Raw genomic sequence first — 17,892 nt, 5'->3', positions numbered from 1 at the left:
GGAGTAGGGAAGGATACAGGGTGGTTAATAAATCAAGGTTCCTGTTCCTAACCAGTGACTCTGTTCTGGAATGCACTTACATAGTTGTTTGTTGAGAACAGAATTGAGCATAGCTGCAGTGGCTGCAGTGCCCATCATGATTGAGTTAGTTGGCTAACCATTGTAAAAGTTCAAACATGAAGAATGATGAGTTGGGCAAGGAAGTAGAGGCAGCCATAGCCCAGTAACAAAAGATGTTTTTAAAAGGAGTCGGGAGAAAATATTATGGTTAAACTAAATTTATTGTATTACTGAAATAGCTTATTGATGTGTCTTATTCAGTGTTTTAACCTATGACACATAATAAAATTCTGCTTCTATCTATGCTATCTAGGAACCAGGTAAAAGATCACAGCTTTGGCGCATGGCCAGTAATGGAATGATATGCCATGAAGGTTCTTCTCCTCCTCATAACCCCAACAAACCCTCCTCCAGTAGGCAGTCAAATTCTGGACTGGTCCTAGACATTACAGGCTTGGGTGCTGTCACTGACTGCAGGTAAATTAAGATAAAGTGAATGGGTGGGGCAAGAAGGCTTTCCAATTTAGTCATTTGTCGATGTGTTATGTTTTAGGAACTTAAGCTGTAAAATTCTGATGCAAATAATTCCAGCTTTTGTGAGCAATTATAAAGCTGCTGGGAATAATAACTATCCTTATTGTAGAAGGGGCAAATTCATCTCCTTCATGTTACTGTCTGTCTCCTAGTTAATATCAGCCCTCCTTGTTGTCGTCAGTGAATCAAACAGAGCTTGAGCATGTCAAAATATTCCAACGTTTATTTTGATTACCGTTGGGAACTGGAGTTTTGAGGATAGACTTTCCTCAGGATGTTAAATACATGGGGTACTGTCCACAGTGAGGGTGACTTTATGCAGTCTGAAATCATGAAATTTTATGGGATAAATGGCCCTTAGTTGATGGTTGTGGAACATTTCATTGAATTTGCCTTGGTACAGTTCAATTGTACAGTGTGTCTTTCCACACAAGAGATAAAATATTGTTCACCCCTGTCACTTTTGCACATAATGAATTTCCAATCTAACCATGTCACGTAATCTTGGTTGTTCTCTTCTCCATCAAAAGTGATGAATTGCCAACCCTCCAGTTCCTCTCCCAAATTGCTACGATGGAGTTCAAAAGCATAATACTGTGGATACTGGGAGTCACAAATAAATGCTGGAAGTTCTTAGCAAATCGAGCAAGATCTGAGGAAGACGAAACAAATTTAACATTTCAGATTGATGACTTTTCTTCAGAATCACTCTTCACCTTTAATGATTCCAGTCCAACGATTCAGCCTAGGATGGGAAACATAGCAGATTAACTTGAACATGCTGTCCACAATGTCTGTGCTTGCAAATTCCAGTAGAATCACTAAATGTCAATTGGGAGCAGAAACCTAATTAACTTTTTGCTCATTAGTTCTTGGATGTTGTTAGACAAGTTGTTACATCCCAGATGTTACCCTGGCTTCACAACAACTGGGTGGTAAATCTGAGACTTCCTACTCTAATTTGTTTCTATGTTAGGCAGTATACTTATCCATTGGGCCAACAAGAAAAAAAACTACCTATTTTATAGTTAGTTTCAAAGCGTGTCTGGGAAATATGAATTTTTATGTATAATTATATAATTTCTCATCACTTTGTCTATTGTAGATATGAGCCACTCATGCTGAAAAAGCCAGAGCGACGTCGCAGCAATACACAAACATGGTGTTTCCGTGATGGACGCCTGAGCTGTGGCCTGATGAGCATGGTAGTACAGGTAAAAATATTGACAGCGGCAGAATAAACCTTGACATCGTTTTATTTTAGCTACTGATACCTCATCTTACAATCCATAGAATGAGGAAATGAGGGAGGGAGAGAAAGTCACGCAGGACAATTTTTCGCGTTCTTTATTGTCACTGGCTTATTCAGTATGTTGGTACTGATGCATTTCAGAAGCACTCAACTTTGGTCAATTGATCTTGTCAATGCCACTTTTAATTTGTAACCTTAAATAGCTGTCACTCATTGCTGCTGTCAATGGCAAATCTGTAACCCTGTATACTTCAGCCTGGCATTTCCTCGGAATGTTCAGGCTGTCAAAGTTTAAAGGATATACTCTGTTATGGTGTACTTTTCTGAATGTTGGAGGTGAGTGTATTTTACAAATTGAGGCTCCCAGCGTTGTACCTCGCCAGATGGAGGCTTGTGTAGGTGGAGTCCTTACAATGCCCTAATTAGATTGAACATTTCACACTGTCAGTTTTGTGCTTTACTGAAAGGCTTCCATTAGCCACAGGTGTTTCGTGCAGACTTGGCCACTCCATTCTTAAAATTTGACCAGTCAAGGAGAAACCAAACCAAGGACGTTTTCATTCAGTGAGAAGGGATATTGGGAGAGTCACAGCTTCTTGCAATTCCTAATTTGAAGCTGATTTGAGAGCAGATTGCCTGATTCTTGGATGGGGGTCTAGTGCCCAGCCTATCAAAACAAGAATAATGCTTCACAATGGGCACTTAATAAAAAGAGGAAGGAAAATATAAATAATATAACCATATTATTTCTTATTGAAGGTGCACGGAGTTCTTCAATGTAAGCTGATCTTTATCAGGCAACCGTTCTGTTGACAAAAAGCAACAAGTTTCATCTTAAAAAAGACTTGTCACCTTTTTTGATTTCCTATTTCCTATTTTATAACCTTTACAATCCTTGCAACTGTTCTTTCTTTGTGGTAGGTAGTATTGGATATCCTTGATTCTGATCCTATTCTCACCAACATCCACTGACACATTTCTCACACAAGCCACTAAATAAACAATATTTTCCTCTTCTTTACTCCCAATTTCTGCTGTGCCAGGGATAAGGTAAGAATCATAATTGCTGTCTTCTGGTCTGTGTGGTTTGGTACTACTGCCAGTTTTATTTGAAAATGCACAGACTTGTATTTATATATTATCATACACTCAGAAATACATCAAAGCATTCCACATACAATTAGTTACTTTGCAGTGACATGTTACATAGACAAGAAGTAATATGAAGATAAGTTTTTGCAAGCTAGAACCCTTGAAATATTTTTTTTGACTGACCAGAGATAAAATGGAAAATCAGGCTGCACACAAGTTGACCCAAGTTCAAACCCCAACATTGACCGGCATTTGTTTGTTGGTTCCCAAGAGAATTATCCATTTTTATCCCAAGTTGTCCTGGGAGACAAAAAAATGCTCAAATAGAGATTCTCTACTTACATGTCTCAAACATATAGTATCATTTATCACTAATATTGTTGAGTTGAGCAAATATATCTATAAACTGGCTGTCTGATGAAGGATGATGTTCTTGGATTATTTTATGGGATTAGGAAGAAGTGATGAGTAAAAGGCTGAAGCTGGAAGAAATCAGACCTGTTGTAGGACAGGAAGAGGTGTCAGAGACAGATGGCCAAGGCAATGGAGGGAAGTGAACACCGGGATGAGTATTTCAAATTCGAGGCATTGACAATCCATTATAGCTCAACCAAAGCAGGGCTGTGATGATTGAGTGGATCTTAGTGCAATAAAATATTTCAGGTAGCAAGTTTACCAGGGAATGTTGCCCGATGCCAGAAATTTGAGCTGCAAATGGATGCTTGTTGCTAACCTGCACTCACAATCACCCTTTGCGTTTAGCACATTTGCCAGATGCAGCGTAGAAATATGCTCTGATCTTTTTGCTCATATGCTTTTAATTTGAAGGTACTAATTTTCAGTGAACTGTAACTGCGCTCATTTATCTAGGCAACAAAAGGCTTATATGATGGAGCAGAGGTAGTACTGGGTCCCGATTCTTCCTTTGGTCTGGAACAAGTTCCAGCTGAGCAACAGTTCATAAACCAGAAGATGAGACCTGGGTCAGGAATTCTGTCTTTACGTGTCATTCCTGATGGTCCGACAAGAGTGTTACAGGTAATCTGCTAATCATGAGTAAGTACAACTAAAATGTATGATGTGTTATCAAACTTGCTGACAAAGAGAGCATTTTTATCTTGCGGTAGAAGTTAATTTTCGTGGCTAAATGCTCTGTCTGCCCCTGCATCATGGTTCTGCTGCTGAAGACTAAAACATAATTTTCCAGACTGTTGGTAATTTTATTTCTTAGGAAGAACTTCCACACCCTTCCATTCTCACTGCATGCAACCTTCTCAAACCCAATATAGCTCATTTTTGTCTCCTGAAAGTACATTAGTGGACTCTCTCTGATGCCAGGTATTTGAACAAGCTCCTGTTACATTAACTTCTAACACCTCCCACTTGATAATTTTGGGCTGTCTACCATCAATCGTCTTTTCATCATTAACATACTATTCCTGTAGTTCTCCACCCATTACTAAAAATGCTTTTTCCTCGAACAGTGGTCCGGTCAGTTCCCATTCATCACTATCTTTCTCTCCACTATTCCTTCAACTAACTTCCTCAGATCAAATATCTCACTTGGAACACCATATAATATCTTAGTTGAGCTCATGCTTTGTGAAAAATAACTCTTTTTGATTCTATTGCTAATTGTGCCTGATCAACAGTTGTCTCCATTACGTTGACAACTATCAGCGCTGCTTCCAATTTCAATGTCAATTTTCACCAATCCCTCACTTCTGTATGGTTCATCCATGTATCTTCCCTTTCCTTCCTGGATTTCTTCTCTTTCATCTGACAATGCACTGTTCACAGACATCTATTTCTGAATCCCACAAATACTTACATATACTTCAGTTAACAAAATACCTTCTATAAAGACACTATTCTTTTCTCCCTGTTTCTTTGGTCTAATGACGACTGCACTTTGCTCATCAGAGTTTCTAAACTGTTCCACTTTTTTTCTCAGTCAGGTCCCTGCATTAGTGGTTAAAAGCACTCTAGGTCATATCAGACTCACAACTTTTTTATTATTTCATGGACTGTGGGCATCACTGACAAGGCCAGCATTGCTAATTTCTCTTGAATTGAGTGGTTTGCTAGGCCATTTCAGAGGTAGGTCAAGATTCAGTCGCTTTGCTGTGGATCTGGAGTCACATGTAGGCCAGACCAGGTAAGGATTACTAAATTCGTCTCTAAAAGGCATTAGTGAACGAGCTGGGTTTTTACGACAATTGATCTTAATTTTATGGACAGCATTACTGAAACTGACTTTACATTGCAGATTTATTAATTAGTTGAATTTAAATTCTACCAACTGCTGTGGTGGAATTTGAACCATGTTTCCCAGAGTGTTAACCTGGGCCTCTGGATTACTAATATAATGACATTACCATGACACCATTATCTGTTCCATTTCTTGTACCTGATCAGATCCCCTCTTCTCATGCCAGAAAAATTACTTCTTTTTGCTTCTTTCATTGTCTGCCCCACAACGTGAACATTCATCAGATTATTTTGTCATTCTGTCTTCACAATTCCAATGCCTTGCAATCTAACCTCCACCTTCCCTTCATTGTTTCCAGAATACTTTTGTTTACGCTTCCTGCATCCCCTCTTTTAACCTGCCTTTCTCAGGATTGAGGGGCTTTGCTCAATAAGCTGCCCCAATGCTAAAGATCATGTTTCCATTCATACCATCAGTGTGAGACGCACAGTATTTCCTCCCAATATACTACAGTGCATTAAGAATATAGTTTTTGTTGTTTATTACATGGTTCATTTTACATTGAGACACCCAAACGCAGATTAGTTGACCACCCTGCCCACAAGCCTTCGTTCTGCCCACAAGTGATCTTGACATGCCTTGGCATTTTAGCCACTCTCTCTCTTATTGTTCCAAATTCAGGAATAGTAGGTCATCTGTTCCTGGCCACCAACTTAAGTAACTTCAGATCTGGGAATCATTGTTCTTTAGTTTACAGCACAGGCTTTTACTTACGTGGACAGGCTTGTTCATTGCGTTGAGTTTTGATACAGACTTTTTCTCTGAATATAGTTTTGACTCAGGATGTTGGTCTGCTTTTCTTTTCATAAGTGATGAACTGGTTTGTGCTTTCAGTACATTTTTTTTTCCATTTCTGAGCTCCTACATTGTAAGGTTCATCCTGTTCGCTTTTTGACGTCCCTCTTTTTCTTCACATGGTCTTCTCTTGGGTTTATCACCTTTGCCTTTTGCCTATTATTTGAATATCTTTCCATTGCTTCATTGAGTTGAGTTTTATCATCTGTCAGTTTTCTATGAAGTGGACTGCAGTTAATTTTCTTTCTATATTTGGCAAATCAGTCATTTCTATCTTTCTCCCTCCTTTTACCCATGACTGTACAGGTGGGCTTATTTATCTTTTAGTTCTGAATTTCCCTTGATGATAAATATAACAGCATTTTCTGCATAAGATTGCTGGTAGTTTGTGAATTTCCCGGACGTCTGCTTTGGAAAATCTGTTAACATTTTAATGTTTATAATTTATTGAAATTACATAGATACCATTGAATCAGATTTTGTTTTGATCCAATAAGCGATTTTTCTTATTTGGTCTACTGACAAAATTGAACTTGTTATAGATCACTGACCAACAGCATCGCAGAACAAATCGCTCCCTCACAGGAAGCGAGGACTGTCCTGTAGAAATCGGTGAAATTCGGAAGCTAAAGAACTTGGAAGCTGATCAAGAATTAGAGGTGTGTGAGGGTTTCATTCTGATTTTGCTTTTAGACTGTTCAAGCCTTATGTTGATTTTCCGTTTATGAAATGTTTTCAAGACTCCTGGCTGTTAACAAACATGAACTCGATGATCTCAAAAAAAAAATTTTTTAATTTATTGTAAAGTCACTTAAAATATAATGACCCATTAATCAAGTGCAATTTCCTTACCAGTGTATCGGCAGACATGTAACTAACACTGACACTCACTTCCACCTAGCCATCTGTAAGAAAGAATCATCCTTGATACAAGAAATTACCAATTATATGGGGAGGTGATGGCCTAGTGGTATTATCTATGGACTGTTAATCTAGAGACCCAGATAACGTTCTGAGGACCCAGATTCAAATCCCGCCACAGCAGATGGTGGAATTTGAACTCAATAAATATCTGAAATTAAGAATGTAACGATGACCGTGAATCCATTGTCGATTGTCGGAAAAACCCATCTGGTTCACTGATGTCCTTTAGGGAAGGAAACTGCCATCCTTACCTGGTCTGGGCTACATGTAACTCCAGACCCTTGACTCTTAACTGCCCTTTGGGCAATAAATGCTGCTTAGCCAGCGACACCCTCATCCTGTGAATTAATAAAGAAAAGAAATTATAGATCTGTATTGTCTGAATGTATAGTAGTTAATGATAACTGAACCTGTATGCCCCTTCTCATTGGGTGAGGAACAAGAAGACTGAGTTTATAAAATGGATGTTGACTCATCTCAGATTAAAGTTAATAGTTAATGTTGGATAACTAGTGCTATTTTATAACTTAAATGGAATATGTCAAGAAGAATACATCAAAGAAAATTCTCTTTTCTATACTAAGATTGTGGAGAGTGATCAGAAAAAATACTACTTAAAAGATCAGTATTTTGAATGAGAACTGTTTTACTGCAGGATGAACATGAGGTAGAAACTTTTTTTTTAGAAAAGGGAAAATTGATAAAAATCTGAAGTAAAGATAAAGAATTATGGATCAAGGGCAAATCAGTGGGAATAGTTTTGAGTTAGAAGGTACGAGTTGTTGCAGCGCGTATAGTATATGGTATGTCCTGGTGACATTGTATGTGGTTTGAAAGAGAATGAATGTCGATGTTGGATGGGGTGTCAATTAAGCGAGCTGCTTGTTCTGAATGGCCTCAAAATTCTTGAGTGTTCTTGGAGCTTCACTCATCCAGGAGAGTGGAGTTGTGAATAGTGCTGAACACTGCACAAGCGCTTTTTGGCTCAACAGCCTACCACTTCTGTGAATATGGTATGAAGTTCACTTTGTGACGCTCCCTGGTTCAGCGTGCACCCTTTGACAGTATTAATTCATCCTGTAGTGTAGTCCAGGATAGATTTAGTTTAGCACAACTTCTGTAAAATAATTTGGATTTAAGAGAGTTCAGCTGTGGTTCACTGCACTAACTGGTTCTAGAGTTTCCTAACACATTACTCAAGAGGAAACAAAAAACTGAAGACATTTCTGATCTACATCCCATACATCCATGTGGGCCAATTCCTGTGCTGTTCCTCTCCACAGATTGATAAATGAACCATACAAAATCCTCTGTGTCTCAGTGAGTAAATTGTGCAATGTCAGACATGAACAATGCAGAACAGAAAGTCCAAATTTCATTCGTTGTCTTTTTTTAATAGCCTGCAAACTATACAGTTGTCACCATCAGGTAAAGACGTAATCAGAATGATTTCCTGGACCCCTGGCATTCATTGGCATGTGTCACATGTAGGTGAGGTATTAAAAGATTGTCAGTCTGAAACCATGCCCAAGAGTCTGTATCTTAGAGAATAAATAGCCACTGATATTATTGCAGGAGTAATGAGTAGTGTCCTAGACCATCTTCAATTGCTTGATCAACGATCTACTCTTCTTCATAAACTCAGGTGGGCAGTCCCTGATGATGTGTTCAGCAGTGTTCACAACTCCACTCTCCTGGATGAGTGAAGCTCCAAGAACACTCAAGAATCTTGAGGCCATTCAGAACAAGCAGCTCGCTTAATTGACACCCCATCCAACATCGACATTCATTCTCTTTCAAACCACATACAATGTCACCAGTACATACCATACACTATACGTGCTGCAACAACTCGTACCTTCTAACACATGAACTCTGCCACCGAGAAGGACAAGGGCAGCAGGTACATGGGAACCCCACTGCCTGCCCACCAAGATACTCACCATGCCGACTTGGAAAAATATCACCATTCCTTCATTGTTATTGGGTCAGAATCCTGGGACTTCTTTCCTAACATCAGTGTGGGTGACTCTATACCATACGGACTGCAGCAGATCAAGAATGCAGCTCAAAACCTTCTTAAGGGCAATTAGGAATAGGCAATAAATGTTGGTCTAGCTGTGATGCCCACATAGCATTAATGAATAAAAATAAACAATTTTAATTACTTCAAACGTGGAAAATAGTTATCTTCAGGAACAGTATTGTGGGTTTAAATATAGTCCCCATTTTAAATGGTAATTTTCACTATGCTTTAAATTTGCAGGTTTTGGTAAAGCTGGATGGAGGAATTGGTTTGTCGCTGGTTAACAAAGCTCCTGAGGAATTGGTGTTTACCACATTAACAGGAATAGATGTTCGTTACACACAGACTGCCACTAGTCAATTGCTGGAAGTCAGCATTCAGGACGTACAGGTAATGAAGTATCTTTTAACAACGCACAAGACAGCATGGGACTTCAAGGTACAGGTTCAAGCCCAGGGAGGGAAGTAACAAATAACTCGGGTAACTGGTTGGAAGTATGAGAGAGAAACATCAAATGGGCGACTGGTGATGCAGCAATGAGCGGATTTGCTGTATCTGTATGCTGTGAATTTCCTATGGTTCAGTAAAGCAGAGAAACTTTGAAGTCTATAGGCAAGCATAGGGCAGTGGGATTAGTTTTGGATTGCAGTAGCAAAGGGCCGCAAGAGGCTGTCTCTGTCCTATAAATTGTCATAGCTGTATTAAATCAGTTCTGACAGCATCATGATCAAATAGACTGCCAAGATTTGCTATCTAAATTCAACTTGGTGGTTTTATTGGCACACAAGGGAACGGTATGCAACAAGAGGATAGGTAATAGGATGTAACTGAAGAGGGTTGTGTGGCCAATTACAGATCCCTATAATTTGTTTCTACCCTTCATTGGCTCATACTTTGTCTAATTTTTGGGAAATTGTTCTAATAGAACAAATCTCCATTGAAAACTATCTGGAGGGGCTTTCGGCAATTTTAATGGCCCTTACAAGCTTAACATTTGTAGCCTATCCCTAATTGTCCTTGAACTGAATTGCTTGCTAGACCATTTCAATGGGCAGTTCATCAAACCACATTGTTAAACATCTGGACCTACATGTGGTTCAGACCTGGAAAGGATAGCTGCTTTCTTTCACTGAAGGACATTAGTGAACAAGATGGGTTTTTATGACAATTGATTATAATTTAACGATGACCACTATTGAGTATAGCTTTCAACTCCCAATTTTATCAATTGTATTAAAAATTTCTTTGGCATACAAGGAAAAGAAACAATATTTTTATTTCATTGTGAAATATTAAATGCCACTAAGATACTTGTTTCTGTATTTCACAAGATTGATAATCAGCTCCTGGGAACAATGCAGCCTGTGATACTCTCTGTGACCCCCAACAGTCCTGAAAGTGAAACAGATAGTGTTGAAACAGGTCCTGCTGTTCAGATCAATGCAATGAAGATCCCCAGCAAGAGTGCACTGACTGAACTCTTCAAGGTGAATGCTTAGTAATGCAGCTGTTTAAAGTATTCTGAATACTGATATGTTCTGGTATATGGTGAAATGTACAATTACAGCCCAGAAACAAGCCGCGTGATCCAACTTGTCCATACTTCACACAATCTTCATCCTACCCCTCTTCTTCTAACTCTATCAGCACCTTTAATCCTGAGTTTAGACAAACTTTCAATACAGGTGAGATCTGAATCACGCTTTTAATCTGGAGGCTAATCTTCAGTTTTCTCTAGTTTCATTGCACAAGCTCCACTGTTTTACCTCCAATGCTGAGCTATTATGAACATTCAGTAGCTTCCAGTAAAGCAGAATAGCCTTCTGGTCCCAATTGCTTCATTTACAGAGGTACCACAGAGTGTAAAACACAGCCATTTAGACCCGGAGCCCTCAAATTTGATCCCGAGGGTCAATGAGCTGATCTTAGTTGGGACACTGATTGTGAAGCTGAAGTTGGCCTTAGCATGCTAAGTCAAGGAACATGTAGCCAGGGTTTCTGCACCTGCCCAGTATTCAGTGTACTTGCAAGAAAATGCACAAGTGTGAATAGGACCAGATTTGGCTGTCATGCAGTACAGTAGACTAACAACCTGTCACCATGCCATACTGCGCGTAAACTATCTTGGAGGCCTACCACCACCTTTGAGAGGGGAAAAGTCTTTTCACAACCCAATTTTGTCCATCTCTTTTGGCCACCAGGTGGCGAACATAGGCTGCAAGATTTACCCAAAAATTATCAGTGGGGATGGGAATATGGATTTGAGGCCTCAAACCAGGTCAGCCATGATCTTATTGAATGGTTAATAAGGTTTAAGAGGCCAAGTGGCCTATTCCTGCTCTTAATTCACATGATGTGGAGATGCCAGTATTGGACTGGGTTAGACAAGGTCAGAAATCACACGACACCAAGTTATAGTCTGACAGGTTTATTTTAAAACACTAGCCTTCAGAGCGCTGCTCCTTCATCAGGTGCAGTGACAGAGGCATCAGGGGCACAGAATTTATAAGTAAAAGATCAGAAGATCACACAACTGATGTGAATGTATTGAATAAACCTAAAATGGCTTGCTGACTCCCTCCTGTTAAATCTTCAATCAGTTAGAAAGGATATGCAGGTTTCAATTGATGAAAATGCACATCCAGAATTTCTTCCAAATCACTGGGTTTTATTTCCAAAGCAGTCTGACTCCACATTAAAACACAGACAGACTCTAAACAAGGCCTCACACCTAAAATGCATTGTCTGACCTGAAATGCAACCTCTTATATACACTGATAAAACCTTTACATAGAACATAGAACATTACAGCGCAGTACAGGCCCTTCGGCCCTCGATGTTGCGCCGACCTGTGAAACCAATCTGAAGCCCATCTAACCTAAACTATTCCATTATCATCCATATGTTTATCCAATGACCATTTAAATGCCCTTAAAGTGGGCGAGTCTACTATTTTTGCAGGCAGGGCATTCCACGCCCTTACTACTCTCTGAGTAAAGAACCTACCTCTGACATCTGTCCTATATCTATCACCCCTCAATTTAAAGCTATGTCCCCTCGTGCTAGCCACCACCATCCGAGGAAAAAGGCTCCCACTGTCCACCCTGTCTAATCCTCTGATCATCTTGTATGTCTCTATCAAGTCACCTCTTAACCTTCTTCTCTCTAACGAAAACAGCCTCAAAACCCTCAGCCTTTCCTCATAAGACCTTCCCTCCATACCAGGCAACATCCTGGTAAATCTCCTCTGCACCCTTTCCAATGCTTCCACATCCTTCCTATAATGCGGTGACCAGAACTGTACGCAATACTCCAAGTGCGGCCGCACCAGAGTTTTGTACAGCTGCAACATGACCTCATGGCTCCGAAACTCAATCCCTTTACCAATAGAACCTAACATACTGTACGCCTTCTTAACAACGCTATCAACCTGGGTGGCAACTTTCAGTGATCTATGCACATGGACACCGAGATCTTTCTGCTCATCCACACTACCAAGAATTAGTTATCTTAGGGCAATGATTTGAAAGAAACTTGCATATCCTTTCTAACTGATTAAAGATTTAACAGGAGGGTGTCAGCCAGCCATTTGAGGTTTATTCAATACATTCACATCAGTTGTATGATCTTTTGATCTTTTACTTTATAAATTCTGTCTTGATGCCTCCGTCTCCATGCATGATGAAGGAGCAACGTTGCAAAAGCTAGTGTTTTGAAATAAACCTTTTGGAGTATAACCTGAAGTCGTGTGATTTTTGACATTAGTTCGTATATTCATACAAAGTTCATGTACGTGGAATATGAACTTAACCACCACGGATGTGAGGAATATTTCACACCTCTGAAGCAGGTGGGAATTGAACCTGGACTTCCTGATCCAGAGGCAGGGACATTATCACTGCAACTCTGAGCATTGATGAAGTACAGGTGGCAGTCCATTCCAGTTCTGCAGATATTTTCTAATCAACCTATTCAGAGAAGTTATTACAATCCAAACAATCAGAACCAGCAAAAGAGATTTTCCAGTAAGTTCTTTCACTGGCAGATATTGACTTTACAAGTGATGTCCATGCTAGATGCATTTGGGTAATAACAATGATGGTAAGCAAAGAGCTTTGAACTTAATTAAAGCAATTATTTTAATACTATTTCCTTTCCCTCCAGTATTCTTCCTTTCTTGAACAAAATGCTTCCCGTTGACAGTTCCTAAAGTGCAGATGCCCTGATATTTCACCCAAAAGTCGATAGTCTTTCTTTTTGTTGTGACTTACATATTATCAGCAAGCAACTTGACTTTGAAGGGCATCACAGCTGAGCCCAGTCCTATCCTCACGGTACATTGGCATGCCAACAATTTTAGTGGGATAACTGAATTGGAATTAAGCATGAACCTTGGCTGACTCCCCTCCCCCTACCCCATGAGCTGCAGTAATGAGGCCAATTACACTTCAGCTGCTGCCTTGGCTGAAATCAACTAACTCGGCACAAGTTGGAAATCGAATGTAGCAGTTCAACTCACCAGAAATCAAACTTCTAACTGCAGAAGTTGGAAGCTATTACCACTTCTGATTGTGCTATTTTAGCTTTGTTTGTGTTACAAGAACCCTGTCCAACTGCACACACATCACAACATCCTTGTGAAATCTGACAGGGTTTTAGTTTGTACTGTTTGTCGATGCATCCACAGAATAAGTGCAAGCAAGCATGGTGTATTTGAGTATTTCAAGCAATTGCAGAGATTCCTGGCACCACTCACCTCAGGTGCAATGTCTGGCCTTTTAGGTTCGACCACCCGAAATTTATGGCCAAATTAATGATGCATGGATATACACAGTACATCATTTTCTTTTGTCTTAATTTACTTAGATAATCTGTCTCCATGCACACAATCATACACACACGTACTCTGTTATCTTTGTTAAGTAGCATTTCTCACATGGCCTGTCAGGTATTAGGGAATTGCATCAAGTTCAGAGCAGGTACTTCCTCATGTTGAGAGACAGAAAATCAGTGGGTCTGACACTGTTGAGTAACCAGTTGCAGAGACTTCAGGATTTAAGAACAGACTGCCTCCTCCTGATAATATTGTGTTTGTTTTGGGGAGAGGTATGGGGGGGGAAAAAGAAACACTAAATATAATGCAGAAAATATTTGAAAGTAGAGATGCTGAAATCCAAGTGGCTATCATGGAAATGTATTAGATTTAGATTTGTGGGTTAGTTGCCAAAATAATAATTTACAATGTTTATTAAATTGACTCATTTAATGTGACTGGTTCTATTTCTGTCTGTGCAGCATCTTATGATCACAGTACGGAAACTAACAGTTCAAATTGAAGAGAAGCTCTTGCTGAAGCTGCTACACTTTTTTGGCTTGGGGCAGTTGGATCAAGGTACAAGTTACATCGCAGGTTGCTGATCTTAGTCTTTTGCCCAGTAAAGTATCTGTTATTAATTACCCCATCGCATGTTAGTATTGGATTCTACAGACTTCACAAAGGTTGGCTGTTACTCCATGTTGATGTACTGATGTGTTGTTAAAAGTTGGAATGACTCCATATGTAATGTTTTCCAATATTGAGTTCTCTATTTTACCTAGCCCACCTTTTGAGGAGTAGAGGAGAGGTGATGGAATGATACAGCTTAGGACAAATGAGCTTTTAGCAACATTTTCCAATTACAGGGGTCTTTCGACATTGTCAATTATTTAAAAGCAGGTTGATCTTTTCTATTTTGAGTTTTGCAAAAAGGTAGACTTGATGAGGACTGTCCTCTATGTTCACAGGGTGCCTGTCTGGAGAAGACTTAAATATTCCTTTAAAATTTTAGCCAAGAACAACAGTGGATGCCTGAAATTTTCTGAATTGTTCAAGCTGCACAACAGTAGGTTTTGTCCTTCCACATTTGGGTCATATGTAGCCAGTGTTTTGAGTTCCATTGCATATGAACATAGTACTGCTATTGGACTGCAATGCATTAGCAGTAGTTCAAAGAATATAGGATGATGAATATGAAAGCAGCTCACGATATGGAAGTGTATTAACTTCATCTACAATGAAATATGCTAAATAAGCCTGAGAACGACACTAGATTTGTCACTCAAACACTGTTATTCACTTTTCTCAACCAAAACAAAAAATAAAAGTTTGTATTTATATAGTGCCTTTCATGACCACCATATGTCCAAAAGACCATTACAGTGAATGCAGTACTATTGAAATATAATCATTGTTATAAGGTATGAAATACAGCAGCCCGGTTGCACACTGATAATTTTTGTGTTGAATGACTGGTATATATCGAACAGGACATCAGAGATACATGTCCTTAAAGATCAACAAGGTCATCTATGTGTGGAGCTACAAGAGATGGGTGAGATTCTAAATGAATATTTCTCATTAGTATTTACCATTTGAGAAAAGTGTGAATATTAGGGAACTTGGGGAAATAAATAGTCATGTCTTGAAGAGTGTCCACATTACAGAAGAGGAGGTGCTGGAGGTCTTAAAAACACATTAATGTAGATAATTCCCTTGGATCTGATGAAGTGTATCCCAGGATTTTGTTGGAGGCTAAGGGAAAATTGTGGGGCCCCTCGTGGAGATATTTGTATCATCGAGAGCCACGGGTGAAGTACCCAAAGATTGGAGGGTGGCTAACGTTATGTCATTATTTAAGAAAGGCTGCAGGGAAATGCCTGTGAACTACAGACGGTGCACCGTACATCCGTAATTTGTTAGAGGGGATTCTGAGAGACAGGATCTATAGGCATTTGGAGAGGCAAAGACTTATTTGGGATAGACAGCATGGCTTTGTGTGTGGGAAATCATGTCTCATGAATATGGTTGAATTTTTTTGAAGGGGTGACCAAGAAAGTAGATGAAAGCCGTGTGGTAGATGTTGTTTATATGGACTTTAGCAAGGTCTTTGACAAGGTACTACATGGTAGGCTGCTGAGTAAGGTTAAATCTCACAGGATCCAGGGTGAGCTAGCCAAATGGATATAAAATTGGCTTGATGGTAGAAGGTCTGTAGAGGATTGTTCTTCAAACTGAAGGCCTGTGACCAGCAATGTGCCACAGGGATTGGTGCTCAGTCCACTGTTATTCCTCATTTATATAAATGATTTGGATGAGAATTTAGGAGGTACGGTTAGTAAGTTTGTGGATAACACCTAGATTGGTGGTATAGTGAACAGTGAAAAAGGTTATGTGGGAATTCAGCAAGATCTGGATCAACTGGGCCAGTGGGCTGAAGAATGGCAGATGGAGTTTAATTTAGATAAATACAAGGTGTTGCATTTTGGTAAAGCAAACCAGGGTAGGACTTGCACGTTTAATGGTAGGGCCCTGGGGAGTGTTATAGAACAAAGAAATCTAGGGGTACACGGTACATGACTCCTTGAAAATGGAGTCACAGGTAGCCAGGGCGGTGAAGAAGGCTGTTTGGCATGCTAACTTCCATCGGTCAGAGCATTGAGTATTGCAGCTGTTGCAGCTGTACAAGACATTCGTGAGGCCACATTTGGAGTACTACATGCAGTTCTGGTTGCTGAACTATAGAAAGGATATTATTAAACTACAAAGAGTGCAGAAAAGATTTACTAGGCTGCTACTTGGACCGGAAGGTTTGTGGTATAAGGAGAGGTTGAATAAGCTGGGACTCTTTCTCTAAAGCATAGGAGACTGAGGGTTGACCTTTAGAGGTATATAAAATCATGAGAGGCATAGATAAGGTAAATAGTGGACAATTTTTCCCCATGGCAGGGGAGTTTAAAACTAGGGGGCATAGATTTAAAGTGAGAGGGGAGAGATACAAAAGGGTGCAGAAGGGCAATGTTTTTACCGGGAGGGTGGTGAGTGTCTGGAATGGGCTGCTAGAGGTAATGATGGAAGTGAGTACAATTTTGTCATTTAACGACCATTTAAGTGGGTACATGGATGGGATTGGTATGGAGGGATATAGTTGAAACTCAGGTAAATGGGACTCGTTTAAATAGTGAAAACTGGGTGGCATGGGCAAGGTGGGACGATGGGCCTGTTTTCATGCTGTAGACCTCTATGACTTTCAACGTGGTGTCATGGGATTATTCATGTCCACCTGAGATGGCAAACAAGACTTGATTTAATGTAGACAAACAGGACTGCTCCTTTCCTCCAGATGCTGCCTGGCCTTTTGTATTCTTCAAGCCTCCTGTTTGTCTACCTTGGATTCCAGCATCTTCAGATTTTTTTTTTGTCTCTAACAAAGACTTGATTTAAGCCCAGAAAATGCTGGAGAAACTCAATAGGTCTGGCAACATCTGTGGAGAGAGAAACAGTTAATGTTTCCAATACAGTATGACTCTTCTTCAGAACTGAATTTGCTTCTCAAAGGTGACATTTCCAAATAGGGAGACCAACTGTCCTTAGTCAGTGACCGGAAAGCATTCCAGAAGGACGGAACACACAAAGCAAGTAGCAAGCTGCTTTTTTATTTCATTCCTTTAAACTTTGTTTTCTTGATGAGATAAGTTTAAAATATGTCCAAAAGAAAAACAAATGAGTCTTTAGACCCCTTAAGAAAGAAATCCTGTGGGCATTTCAAAAAGGAATGGATTTCCAAGATCATTGAACCTGAAATGCCACCTTCAACACAAAAACAGAAGGTATGAATTGGTGTGATTTTCACTTATCGTGAAACTACTGTCCTATGCACTATTTGCCCTGAAGCAAATGTTGGAGGCATGTTAAACATGAGGAAAATGTGGTACAGTTGGACTGTCTAATTCAGCATTTGAGCCAAGAGGTGCACATGGATGCCGTTTCAGAGATAGTAGGAACTGCAGATGCTGGAGAATCTGAGCTAACAAGGTGTAGAGCTGGATGAACACAGCAGGCCAAGCAGCATCAGAAGAGCAGGAAGGCTAATGTTTCGGGCCTAGACCCTTCTTCAGAAA

At 39.8% G+C, this 17,892-nt stretch overlaps 1 protein-coding gene across 2 annotated transcripts in view; it reads left to right on the top strand.

Annotated features, from left to right (window-relative positions):
• The window catches only part of vps13d (vacuolar protein sorting 13 homolog D), a 259,288-nt gene that overhangs the window by 154,871 nt on the left and 86,525 nt on the right, over nt 1–17,892 (top strand). For both annotated transcript variants that reach the window (XM_048615025.1, XM_048615024.1), the window contains exons 54-60: nt 374–537; nt 1,700–1,808; nt 3,809–3,976; nt 6,548–6,664; nt 9,196–9,345; nt 10,287–10,442; nt 14,251–14,347. In XM_048615025.1, the coding sequence (XP_048470982.1) occupies nt 374–537; nt 1,700–1,808; nt 3,809–3,976; nt 6,548–6,664; nt 9,196–9,345; nt 10,287–10,442; nt 14,251–14,347 (961 nt within the window). The remainder of the gene's footprint in view (nt 1–373; nt 538–1,699; nt 1,809–3,808; nt 3,977–6,547; nt 6,665–9,195; nt 9,346–10,286; nt 10,443–14,250; nt 14,348–17,892) is intronic.

Source organism: Rhincodon typus, chromosome 31 (genome assembly GCF_021869965.1).
Source record: "Rhincodon typus isolate 14 chromosome 31, sRhiTyp1.1, whole genome shotgun sequence".
Taxonomy (NCBI): Eukaryota; Metazoa; Chordata; class Chondrichthyes; order Orectolobiformes; family Rhincodontidae; genus Rhincodon; species Rhincodon typus.
This window is presented reverse-complemented; position numbering and strand designations above follow the sequence as displayed.